The following is a 12,614-nucleotide window of genomic DNA, read 5'->3' on the forward strand; positions in this document are numbered from 1 at the left end:
ACGTTGCAAACAATTTTACTAAGGAAGAAAATACTTCCTAGGTCATAGTAAAAGAGTGACAGTTCAGACACTTGAAAAGTGTAGAAATGATATGGAAGTACTTAAAGTTGGTAACACGTTGGGTACAGATAAGATGCTTCCAAAAATACTGAATGATGTGAGAGTGAGTATTCTGAACACATAGGCTAGAAAAATGTGGCCATTCTTAAGACTTGGGGGTAGTCCCTAAGGATTTGCAATATGGAAAACTTACAGCCATGTTCAAAATGGATTTAAAGATATTCTCACCAAATACAGTCAAGTGTTGGGGAAGATGTTTGAAATGATTATTGGGATAAAATTAATGGTTGCTTGGGCAAATGTTATTAAATTAAGGACAAATCCTGTTGAACTAACTTGCTGGAATTTTGTAAAGAGGTAACAGAGAGGGTTGTTGAGTGCACTGCTGTTGATGCGATGTACAAAGATGTGAAAAAAATACTTTTGATACAGTGTCACATAATAGACTTTGCAGTATAGTTAGAAATCACGGAATAAAAAGACTGGAAGCAGCGTGGATACAAAATTGGATGAGTGACAGGAAACAGTGAAGAACAGTTGTTTCCAGACTGAAAGAGGCTTTATAGTGGGCTTATCAGCAAATGACCTTAAGACTCCTGTGCTTCCTGATGTTTCTTCATGACGGTGACCTTGGTTTACAGACAGAATTTCAAAATTTATAGATGACAAGAAGCTCAGAGGTATTGTGAACGATGAGGATAGTTTTGAACTTCAAAAGGACACAAATTGATGAAATGGTTGGACAAATAACAGATTACTTTTGGGACAAAGAACAGAGACAATGTAAAATGAAGGGCACATTAAATAGGTTGCAGGAGCAAAGGGACCTAGATGTATATGCACATAACTCACAGTCACATCATAAAAACAGAACAGGTTGATAAAGCATTTAGCATCTTGGGCTTTATCAACAGGGGCTCAGAATACAAACGTAAGGAAGTTTAAACACTGGATAATGAGCTCAACCTGGAGTATTGTGTCCAGTTCTGGTCACTACAATTTGGTGAAGATATTAGAGATGCTGCATCATAACTTTATGAGAATGTTTCCAGGGATGAAGAACCTCAGTTTTGAAGATAGATTGGAAGAGTTTAAGCATTAGATTGAGAGTGCTAAGATGGATTTAGGAAGATTATCATATGAAGCATAATAGAAATGGGAAACACCTGATGAAGGGCTTATGCTCGAAACGTCGAATTCTCTATTCCTGAGATGCTGCCTGGCCTGCTGTGCTTTGACCAGCAACACATTTGCAGCAACACTCTACTGAAAGCTATTGAGGCTAGGACCAATTGACTATTTCACAACCAAGATAGCGGGCAATGATATTAAGGGTAAGGCAGGGCAGGATGGGAGTTGAACCAAGTTAAGATACAGGTCAGTCATAAACTAATTGAACAGTGGAACAGACTGGAGAGGTTAAGTTGAAAAACTGGGGGGATAAAATGAAGAGGTAACATTCTTAATCAAACTGTCACCTTGTGTAAAGTTGTGAACCAGGTGTATTCACGTTTATGATTCATGAAGTCATTGTAATATTTGATAATTTTTTCTAATCACACAATATAACACCTTTGACATTAGTGGTTCCATTGATTAAAATGATATTTTTGGCTGTTGAAGTTATCCAATCTCCTAATTATTTTTTAAGAGTCCTGACCAGGATAGCATTCAGAAGGAATATGCAAGTTCACACAACGAGGATTATGGACCTGATGAAGTAAGGCATAATTCATTAAAAAGTACAAATACTGTGTAAACAAGAATGTTAATGTCAACCCAGCACCTCACCTTAGCTTACCACACTTGCACCTAAGGCTATTTCAGTATGGTTCAAACATCACAGAGCTTTAAGTTTGTATGTATGCTGGTTATGAATTGGGCACAATGAGAGCCAGAGAGAAGATCTCAAAGGCAAACTGTTGCAGGCAATAAGTGGCCAAACACTGGCTTTACAAAACATATAGAAACAATGTCCTGGGAAAGATGGCTGCTCCACCAAACCTGCACCACATTCACAATGCCTGGAGTATAGTGACCGGATACATCCAACCTCAAACACCTCCCACCATCTAATCACTGGGGAAAGATTAAAAAAAAGCTAAAACTCTGGCCAGTAAAATATATTGAGAAATTCCTCATCAACACACACTTCAAATTCCATTGACCTTTTGTTAAATTTCTATTCTTTTTTAGGAAAAAAGGAATTTTGCAGTTGTAAAGTTATAGAAGAGTGGTGTAAGGTGAACACAAACAAGATAGAACAGTGTAAAAAAATCACACAGCACCGGGTTATAGTCCAACAGGTTTAATTGGAAGCACACTAGCTTTCGGAGCGACACTCTTTCATCAGGTGATCACCTGTTGGACTATAACCTGGTGTTGTGTGATTTTTAACTTTGTACACCCCAGTCCGACATCGGCATCTCCAAATCAAGATAGAACTGAGTTATAATGCTGCTAGTGCAATTGAGAAGTATACAGGCACAAACAGTAAATGCCTGCATAGATTGTCTTCATGGCTGTGGGACCACATATCAGTGGGAGTGAAGGGTAGTATTTCTCAGCAAAAGTAGACCTTCAAAATTGTATGGTCAACCCTTAATAAAATTTGACTTGATGTAAAGTTTAATGTGAGCTGTTGCATTTTCGTAAGGCAAATCAGGGAAGGATTTATACAGTTAATGGTAGGGCCTTGTGAAGTACTGATGAACAAAGAGACTTAGTGGTGCAGGTGCATAGATCCTTGACAGTGGAGTCGCAGGTAGACAGGATGAAGAATTGAGAGGTCATGTTGCAACTGTACAAGACTTTGGTGAGGCCACTTATAGAATACTCCTTTAATTCTGATCACTCTTCTATCAGAAAGATGAAACTTGAGAGGGTGAAGAAAAAGATTTCCAACGATGTTGCCGGAACTGGAATGTTTGACTGAACATCCTGTGGCTTTTTTTCCTCTTGAGTGTCAGAGGCTGAGGGAGACTTTATAGTAGTTTGTGAAATCAGGAAAGGGGCATGGATGGAGTAAATAGCGAAAGTCTTTTCATCATGGTGGGGGAATCCAAAACTAGAGGGCATATATTTAAGGTGAGAAGGGAAAGATTTAAAAAGGACTTGAGGGGTAACATTTTCATGAAGAAGGTGGTGTGTGTATGGAATGAGCTGCTGGAAAATGGTGGAGGTTGGTGCAACTACAGCACTTAAAGGGCATCTGGGTGGGTATATGAAGGGTTTAAGAGGGATATGGGCCAACTGCTGGCAAATGGGAATAGGTCAGATTGGGATATCTGGTAGGCACGGATGAGTTGTTTCCCTGCTGTATTGACTCTATTCCATTGATTTGGCCACCTATGCTCACAAGATGCCAAACAAGAGGTTGCCTTTGGGTGAACAGGGAAGAGTTTGCTGTTCTGATGAATGAATATTACAATTTCTGATAGAGATTTTGGATAAAGCTTGTCTTGTCCACCCCTGCTCCCCCACCTTCCCCCCCCCCCCCACCAAAAAAAAAGATGTCTGATGAAGAACCAACCGATGCCAAGAGAACATCTTTGGATGTCAATGACGTGCTCTGTCCAGGCAAATTGGAAATCAATTTCGAAGAGCTTTTGAAACAAAAGATGGAGGATGAGAAAAGGCGGACGGAAGAGGAGCGAAGGCAGAAACTGGAACAGGAGAAACAGGAATTTGAACAACAACGACAAGAAATGGGAGAGGTAGGTGAGGCATCCCTTACAACCAGATTATTTTCCATGAAGGTCGGAGCACATCTAGCTTCTGTTATTAGCTCATTAGTCAATACTCCCACTTCTGAAGTTGTGTATCCAAGTCCCAACCCATAAACCTGAGCACAAAATCTCATGCTGATGGGGTGCTGCAGTGTTGGATGTGCCACCTTTTTGACGTTAAACCAAGGTTGTTGTCTGCCCACTTGTGGACCTGATCAATATTGTGCCCTCAACTGAGAGCATGGTACTCTTACAGCTCCAGTAATGTAGAGTGCTGCATAGATCTCCCAGAGAACGGAAGTTCAAATCCACTTTGGAAGTTCGAGAATTTGAATTCAGTTTTTCTTTGTTGAAACCTGGGCATAAAAGCTGGTATCAGATTATACAGACAGTCCCCAGGTAGTAAATGTGTTCTGTTCTTCACATTGATTAGATTAGATTTGATTACTTACAGTGTGGAAACAGGCCCTTTGGCCCAACAAGTCCACTCGGACCTGCCGAAGCGCAACCCACCCCTGCCCCTACATTTACCCCTTCACCTAACACTACGGGCAATTTTGCATGGCCAATTCACCTAACCTGCACATATTTGGATTGTGGGAGGAAACTGGAGCACCCGAAGGAAACCCATTGGTTTGTACAAAAGGCAGAATACAATGCAGATCAATATAAAATAATCATTCATATGTACAGGAGATGTTTGTATGTCAGATCTTTAAAATCGTATCCCTGTATAAAAACCCCATTCATAAGCTGAACATTCATAAATAAGGGACCTCCTGATTATTCACATCTTGAAAGGGAGGAATCCTTGCATCTGGCTAAATATCCCAAATAATATAGTTAATTCTTAAACTCTCAAGCCACTCAGTTGCATACAACTGAAGATGAGCAAAAATTTCCACCTTTCAATAATCTCCACATGCAGAGAAAAACAATTGGTTAAAACAGAGGTACCCACTTTGCAAGGGGGGAGGGGGTGGAAATTGAAGCTTCTTGTTGTGTATATGCACCCCCCTCCTCCCAAACTCCAATTCTCTGCTCTTGACTCCTCTCAGGATGAAATCAATGAGAGCACTGAAGTTGTGAGTACAGAGTATGAAGAGCTGATGAGGCTAAAAAGAACAGGTTCCATTCAAGCCAAAAACTTAAAGTCAAAGTTTGAAAAGATTGGCAAGCTTTCCGAGGAGGAAATACAGAGGAAGATCGAAGATGAAAGGGCCAAGAGGAGAGCGGAGGATCTAGAGATAAAGGAAAGAGAGTCTGAACGATTCAAAGAGGTAACTTTTCTTCTCATAGAAAACTAGTTGAACATAGAACATTACAGCACATACATGCCCGTCAGCCCTCGATGTTGTGCTGATCTTTTATCCTACTCTAAGATCAGACTAACCTACATTTTATTATCATCCACGTGCCTATCCAAGTGTCACATAAATGTCCCTAATGTATCTGACTCTACCACCACTGCTGTCAGTGCATTCCACACACCCATCACACTCTGTGTAAAGAACATCTCACCTAAACCTTCCTTCAATCACCTTAAAATTATGCCCCCTTGTGATAGCCATTCCTGCCCTGGGAAAAAGTCTCTGACTATCCACTCTATCTATGCCTGTCATCATCTTGTACACCTCTGTCAAGTCACTTCTTGTCCTTCTTCGCTCCAATGAAAAAAGCCCTAGCTCCTTGATCTTTCTTCATAAGACATGCCCTCTGGTTCATGCAGCATCCTGGTAAATCTCCAAAGCTCTCTAAAGCTTCCACATCCTTCCTATAATGAGGCAACCAGAAATGGACACAATATTCCAAGTGTGGTCTAACCAGGGCTGTACAGAGCTGCAGCATAACCCCGCGGCTCATAAATTCAATCCCCCACTAATGAAAGCCAACACACCATACACCTTCTTAACAACCCGATCAACTTGTGTGGCAACTTTGAGGAATCTATGGATGTGGACTCCAAGATCCCTCTGATCCTCCATACTGCCAAGAATCCTGCTGTTAACCCTGTAATTCTGCACACAAATTCCACCTTCCAAAATTAATCACTTCACACTTGATTGACTTGATTGGAAGAAGCTTGAGTGGTAGATTTGAGGGATAATTCTATTCTGCGCAATGCGCAAGGGGCAATTTTCCTGCATCTGGATCGAGAGACTGTAGGCTCAAGTCTGACTGCAGGAACTAAATTCCCAATTTGGGTTGGAATGCAATTGTGTCAGAAGTAGTGTTGCATCCCACGGAGTGGTTTGATTCTAAAATAGGAGGTCAAGAAAGTGAGGTTTAATCTTTTCATTCCCATTACAAAATACCAGGGCAGTACATGAGGATCAGAGTCCTTTAAGCGTCCCAGGCAACATCCCTTTCTCAGCTAATATCATCAAAATAATGCCAACTGGCTACTACCCTCACATTTTTTTATTTTCATTGGATGCAGACATCACTGGCCAGCATTTGTTGTACATTTCTCATTGGCTCTTGAACTCAGTGAATCTCTCAATCATCTCAGAGGGCAATTAAGAGCCAAACACATTTGTAGTGATTGGAACTATGGCCATGTGGGTCTCATTGATTATGAGATCCTCAATTGGAGGTGTTAACCTGAGCCAATCAGGGAGCTCTGGCTGACAGGAAAAAAAAAGGAGATTCAGAGATTCTTCAATCTAAGGACTGGTTGTGAGCTATCTGGTCATAACCTATGTACACCGCACATGTAAATAAAGGGTGACTTGGTGACAGGATACTGGCTTTTGTGCAATTATTTCAACATTGCTGTGGGTCAGGTGTCATACGTAGACCAGGTAAGAATGGAAGATTTCCTTTCATAAAGGATATTCATGAACCAGATCAGTTTCTACAACAATTGATGACAATTGGTCACCATCACTGAGATTAGCTTTAAATTCCAAATTTATTGATTAAGTTTATATTCCACCAGTCACTATGGTGCCTGGGCCCCTGGTCCAGTGGCATTACCACTATGCCATTACTTCTTCCTTCACACCATTTGCCAACAAAATAAGCCACGGTATTTCTTTAAACAAATTAACCGAGGAAAAGCAACTGTTGAAATGCACATCTTTCTCAAAATTGGTGGTGATGTATTCTATCGTTTTTAAACTGCCTCTGATGTCTGGGGTTCAGTGGGTCACAATCTGCTTCTGGGTCAGAAGGTTGTAGATTGAAATTCCTCCCCAGACAATTGAACAGATAGCCTTTTATATCACTCCACACAGAACTGAGGGAATGCTGCACTGTCTGTAGTACATATGAAGTGTTCAGGTGGGTGAAAAAGATCTTACAAAGCTGTTTTGAAGAACAGGTTAGTTGAACCCCATGATCTGGCCAATATTTTTCTCTTGGCCAATGTTTCACAGATTGTTTTTTATCTCATGGCTGTTTATGGGAACTTGCTGGATGTAAACTTAGAATTTTCTAACACAGAGTGCTCTGTCTTTAAGTATCTTTAAGATTTCTCATCATCAGTGGTGTACATGGTTATGGGTCAGGTGGTTGAAGTGCTTGATCATATCAAATGGCAGAGCAGGCTGAATGGGCTGAACGGCCTACCTCTATTTCCTTGGCATGACAACACTGCTTCCATTTGGAAAATATTTCACTTGATTGTTAACTTGTTTGGAGGACATCATAAAGTTGACAGATGCAACAAAAATGAAAGTCTTCAATGCATTGTTCAGCAGTACAGAAGGGAGAGTTAAATCATATAATCAAATCCACGTTGAGTTTGAAAAGAATTTATTGGTGCCTTCGTCAATTTTGGAGCAGATTGTCTATTTGGCTCAGGTCATTGAAGAACGTATAGCACAGAAGATAGTCCTTCCATCAATCATGATCATGTCGATCCAAAGCAACCTCCTAATTATTCTAGTATAATTTTCCAGCACTTGGTTTCAATTCAAACTCAATCATTGTACTAATGGTTGAGATGGGTTGGATGGTTCAACTAATTATTCAAATTATATCAAAGAATGTTTGGCATGCTTGCCTTCATTGATTGGAGCATTGAGTCCAGGACTTGGGACATCATGTTATGGCTATATAAGACATTGGGAAGGCCACATTTGAAGTACTACATATAATTCTAGTCACCCTGCCACAGAAAGGATGTTGTTCAGCCCAGAAAGGGTGAGACTAAGATTTACAAGGACATAACTGAGACGAGAGGGCTTGAGTTATAAGGAGAGACTAGATCAGCTGGGACTTCTTTCCCTGGAACAAAGGTGGTTGAAGGGTGATGTATAGAGTTATATAAAATCATAAGGGGCATATATAAGGTGAATAGCCAAGGTCTTTTCTCCACTGTCTGGGAATCCAAAACTAGATGGCATAGGTTTAAGGTGAGAGGGAAAGATTTAAAGGGACGTAAGGTGCTTTTTTTTCACGCAAAGGGTCATGCGTGTGTACAAGATGCCAGACGAAGTGGTTGCAGTTGGCACAATTCAAGCATTTTAAAGACATTCGGACAGGTACATGGATAGGAAAGGTTTAGCAGCAAATGGGATTAGTTCAGTTTAGGAAACCTGGTCAGCATGGATGGGTTGGGCTGAAGGGTCTGCTTCCATGCTGTATGACTCTAACTCTATGACCCTACAACAGTGAAGACGGTAAGTAAATGACTGAATACAATTTTCCATGTATTCTGGTGTTGGCTGGACTTGCACATGAGGACTGTGCAGAATCCACCCACTCCCGCAGCTCATTCCAAGGGAATTGCTCAAGAAATTGAATTTTCTGACTGGCCAATCCCCAGCATTGTGAATTCTCTAAGACTTTGGAGTGTTCCAACTGCATTCCACTCAATAGTTACCCAGGAAAGATTAGAGAATTTAAAACCTACAGTGACCCATGGGGGTGGGGGAGGGGGTGACTCCCTGACTCGCTCTCCATCCCCATTCCAGAGTAGATCTCCTAGACCTGCTACTCTACCACTCTCCTACCTCCCAAACCCCAGTCCAACCTATCACTCAGGAATAGAAATACGAAAAGCTTTTGACAAAAGGAAAACATGGAACAAGTTGGTGTAACTAACACTTCTTGTACATGGATCTGAAAGGGTTAATACTGAGGCGTGCCAGAAATAACACCAACACTGATGTCACATGGGCCTGTGGGCAGAATATTTTCCAATCCTGAAGGAGTGATACTGAATATCTGATCCTCTTCAAAAGCACAGGAACAATTTATCTGTAAATTATTCCTAAAATGTAACAATACATACGAGAGATAATGGCCTAGTGGTATTATTGCTAGACTGTTAATCTAGAAACCCCAGATTATGTTCTGGGGACCCACGTTTGAATCTCTCCGAGGCAGATGGTGGAATTTAAATTCAATTTTAATCTGGAATTAAGGACTTAATGACCATGGGAGTGTTGCCAGTTATCAGGGAAAAATCCATCTGGTTCACGAATGGCCTTACCTGGTTTGGCCTATGTGTGACTCACAGCAATGTGATTAACTCTGAACTAGCATCTGGCCAGTTAGGGATGGGAAGTAAATGTTGGCCTCATCAGCGACATACACATTCCATCTGTGAATAAAAAAAATCAACTTTTTGCTCTACACAAGTGCCTCTTCTGGTTAGACCAGTAAGTGGTTCTTGGAATCCCCATCGTGCAGAAAGAGGCCTTTCCACCCATCGAATTTGCACTGAACCTCTGAACAGCATCCCACCCAGATCCAGCCCCAGCTGCTATCCATATATCCCCACATTTATCATTGCTAATCCTTGAACCTGCCCTTCTCTGGGCGTTACAGGGGAATTTAGCATGGCTAATCCACCTAACCTGCACAGTGTCTTTGGAGGAAACCCACACAGACATGGGGAGAATGTGCAGACTGCACACAGCTCTCACCCAAGACTGGAATCGAACCTGGACCCCTGGCACTGTGGAGCAGCAGTGCTAACTATAAAATTATTTTCCCATCAATCTGCTTAGCGATGTTATACACACCTCTGGAAGCAGGTGGGACTTGAACCCATGTCTCCTTGTTGAGGAGGTTGGGACACCGCCCTACACCACATGATCCTTAACAATATCATTTGGCCATTACCTCCGCACATGGTTTTCTCCACTACATTAAACTAAGTAGGCCTTGTAGATCCCTATACTTAGAAGATGGTAACAGCAAACCTTCTCCAGGCCGAGATGCAGACTCAATTTAACTGGACATACACCCACTTTCCTTTATGTAGGACATTCAGTTGATACTAACAGAGACCAATGCAGGATAACATCCAGTTCAGGTCACCTATGAAATTGGCAGGATCCCCAGGAGGGAGCAGAGAAGATTTACCAGAATGGTACCAGAAGTGAGGGATTACAGCAACATGGGGTTATGTTGGAGAAGCTGCAGTGAGGAACACTGGAATAGGAGTAAGCTGTTCAGTCTCTCAAGGCCACTGTGCTACACAATACAATTTTCCGCATGTCCCATGTCTCTTTACATTATTGATAATCCTTGCTGAGGATGGTGGAGGCAGGGACATCAATAATTTCAATAGAAAATTGAATGGAGATTAGAGGGATATAAACTTCCATGGGTAAAGGGACAGAACAGAGGAAATGGGACTGGCTGGATTACTCTACAGAGAGTCAGCATGGACTCAGTTGAATAGCCACCTTCTGTGCTATAATGAGTCTGAGTTTTCAAAAACGATTGACAGACACGGTCAGATTTAACTATGATACACCATCTACTTTGTGCCACAACTGTGCGCTTGTAATGATAAGTCAATCTTGTGGTGGAATCTCGGGAAAACAAATTGACTATTTTAAAACTAATCAATAAATGTATTTCTGTATCCGACCATAGTGCATCACACGATGTGTGATGGAAATCTGAATTTTAAAAATCCAATACTCTCTAAATACTGAAACTTTCACCAATGTGATTTTATTAGGCTAGTTATGAAAGCATATAGATCAAAGGCAGATAAATAGAGTTAACACGTAATCTAACCGAGGGGTCAAAAGTCACATGACACTAAGGTTTTATCCAACAGGTTTATTTGAAATCATAAATTTTCGGGGTAATGTTCCTTTGCAGCAAAAGGGAACAGCAAACGAGTTTAAAGGCAGGGAGATCAAAAGATCATACAACTGGTGTAAGTGGAGTGTCAAATTATAAGTCTCTGTAGGTGATCAAGACAGTTACTTTGCCTAACGCTCTGCAGAGACTCATTATCTGACATTCTACTCTCACTAATTGTATGATCTTGATCTCTCAACCTATAAAGTCTATGTGCTCTTCTCTCTCACTGCACCTGATGAAGGGGTTGTGCTCTGAAAGCTTGTGATTTAAAATAAACCTAATGGACTACAAACCTGGTATTGTGTGACTTCTGACTTTGTCCACCCCAGTCCAACACCAGCACCTCCAAATCATAACCGTAGGTTGGAACTGACGGGGGACAGAGGACCCGCTCATATGCATGTATCAGCTTCAGTTACTACTTCAAAGCTATTTTTAACAAGGTTTTTTTAAAAATTAGTTCATTCATGGAATGTGACCGTTCAATATTTATTGTCCATTCCTAATGACTTTGTGGAAGGTGGTAGTGGAGAGCTGTCTTACTGTTAGGGAGTTCCAGGATTTTGCACTAGCGACAATGGAAGGAATGACATTATAGTTCCAATCAGGATGATGTGTGGCTTGTGAGAAACTGAAAAGGTTTGGAAATTTTTCACACACTCACTATCTTTGGACATGATTTTGCGAATCCAAAATCACCCTGGTTTCTAAGATTTAAAGCATCCATCAGTTGTGTTGTACAGTGCTGCAGAAATTCCCGCTGCTATTGGTAATCCTTTCCCCTTGTTTAATTTTGTAATCTCATAAGAGGAGGAACAGAATATGGAAACTTCAGTGCTTTGAATATCTGGGTTCCTTTGTTCAGTGCCAAAACCATTGAATGTAGGGAAGCGTTATCTGCATTATCAACAAAATTGTAGGAATGGGTTTTCAATTATGTAATAGGTTCTGATCAGAAGGAATTATTTGCTTCCCCCTTGTGTTTTTGCTTGAGGGAAGTGGAATGCTGGCCTTGAAATTCAAGCAGGAATTCTAATGGCACATTCAATATGCCTACAGTATTAAAAACTTGAAGATGTCTTGAAACGGTTAAAGGTGGATAAATCCTCAGGACCTGATCAGGTGTACCCGAGAACTCTGTGGGAAGCTAGAGAAGTGATTGCTGGGCCTCTTGCTGAGATATTTGTATCATCGATAGTCACAGCTGAGGTGCCGGAAGACTGGAGGTTGGCAAACATGGTGCCACTGTTTAAGAAGGGCGGTAAAGACAAGCCAGGGAACTATAGACCGGTGAGCCTGACCTCGTTGGTGGGCAAGTTGTTGGAGGGAATCCTGAGGGACAGGATGCACATGTATTTGGAATGGCAAGGACTGATTTGGGATAGTCAACATGGCTTTGTGTGGGGGAAATCATGTCTCACAAACTTGATTTGAGTTTTTCTGAAGAAGTAACAAAGATGACTGATGAGGGCAAAGCAATAGATGTGATCTATATGGACTTCAGTAAGGCGTTCGACAAGATTCCCCATGGGAGACTGATTAGCAAGGTTAGATCTCACGGAATACAGGGAGTACTCGCTATTTGGATACAGAACTGGCTCAAAGGTAGAAGACAGAGGGTGGTGGAGGGTGGTGTTTTTCAGACCGGAGGCCTGTGACGAGTGGAGTGCCACAAGGATTGGTGCTGGGCCCTCTACTTTTTGTCATTTACATAAATAATTTGGATGCGAGCATAAGAGGTACAGTTAATAAGTTTGCAGATGACAC

General features: G+C 41.4%; 1 protein-coding gene across 7 annotated transcripts in view; it reads left to right on the forward strand.

The window, feature by feature from the left end:
- nexn (nexilin (F actin binding protein)) overlaps window positions 1-12,614 on the forward strand; it is a 107,591-nt gene that overhangs the window by 87,431 nt on the left and 7,546 nt on the right. For 5 of the 7 annotated variants that reach the window (XM_060829991.1, XM_060829994.1, XM_060829993.1 and 2 more), the window contains 3 exons: window positions 1,712-1,780; window positions 3,573-3,776; window positions 4,847-5,068. In XM_060829991.1, coding sequence (XP_060685974.1) covers window positions 1,712-1,780; window positions 3,573-3,776; window positions 4,847-5,068 — 495 coding nt within the window. The remainder of the gene's footprint in view (window positions 1-1,711; window positions 1,781-3,572; window positions 3,777-4,846; window positions 5,069-12,614) is intronic. The other 2 variants (XM_060829995.1, XM_060829996.1) reach the window with 1 other exon arrangement.

The sequence above is a fragment of the Hemiscyllium ocellatum genome, chromosome 9 (assembly GCF_020745735.1).
Source record: "Hemiscyllium ocellatum isolate sHemOce1 chromosome 9, sHemOce1.pat.X.cur, whole genome shotgun sequence".
In the NCBI taxonomy this organism is placed as follows: Eukaryota; Metazoa; Chordata; class Chondrichthyes; order Orectolobiformes; family Hemiscylliidae; genus Hemiscyllium; species Hemiscyllium ocellatum.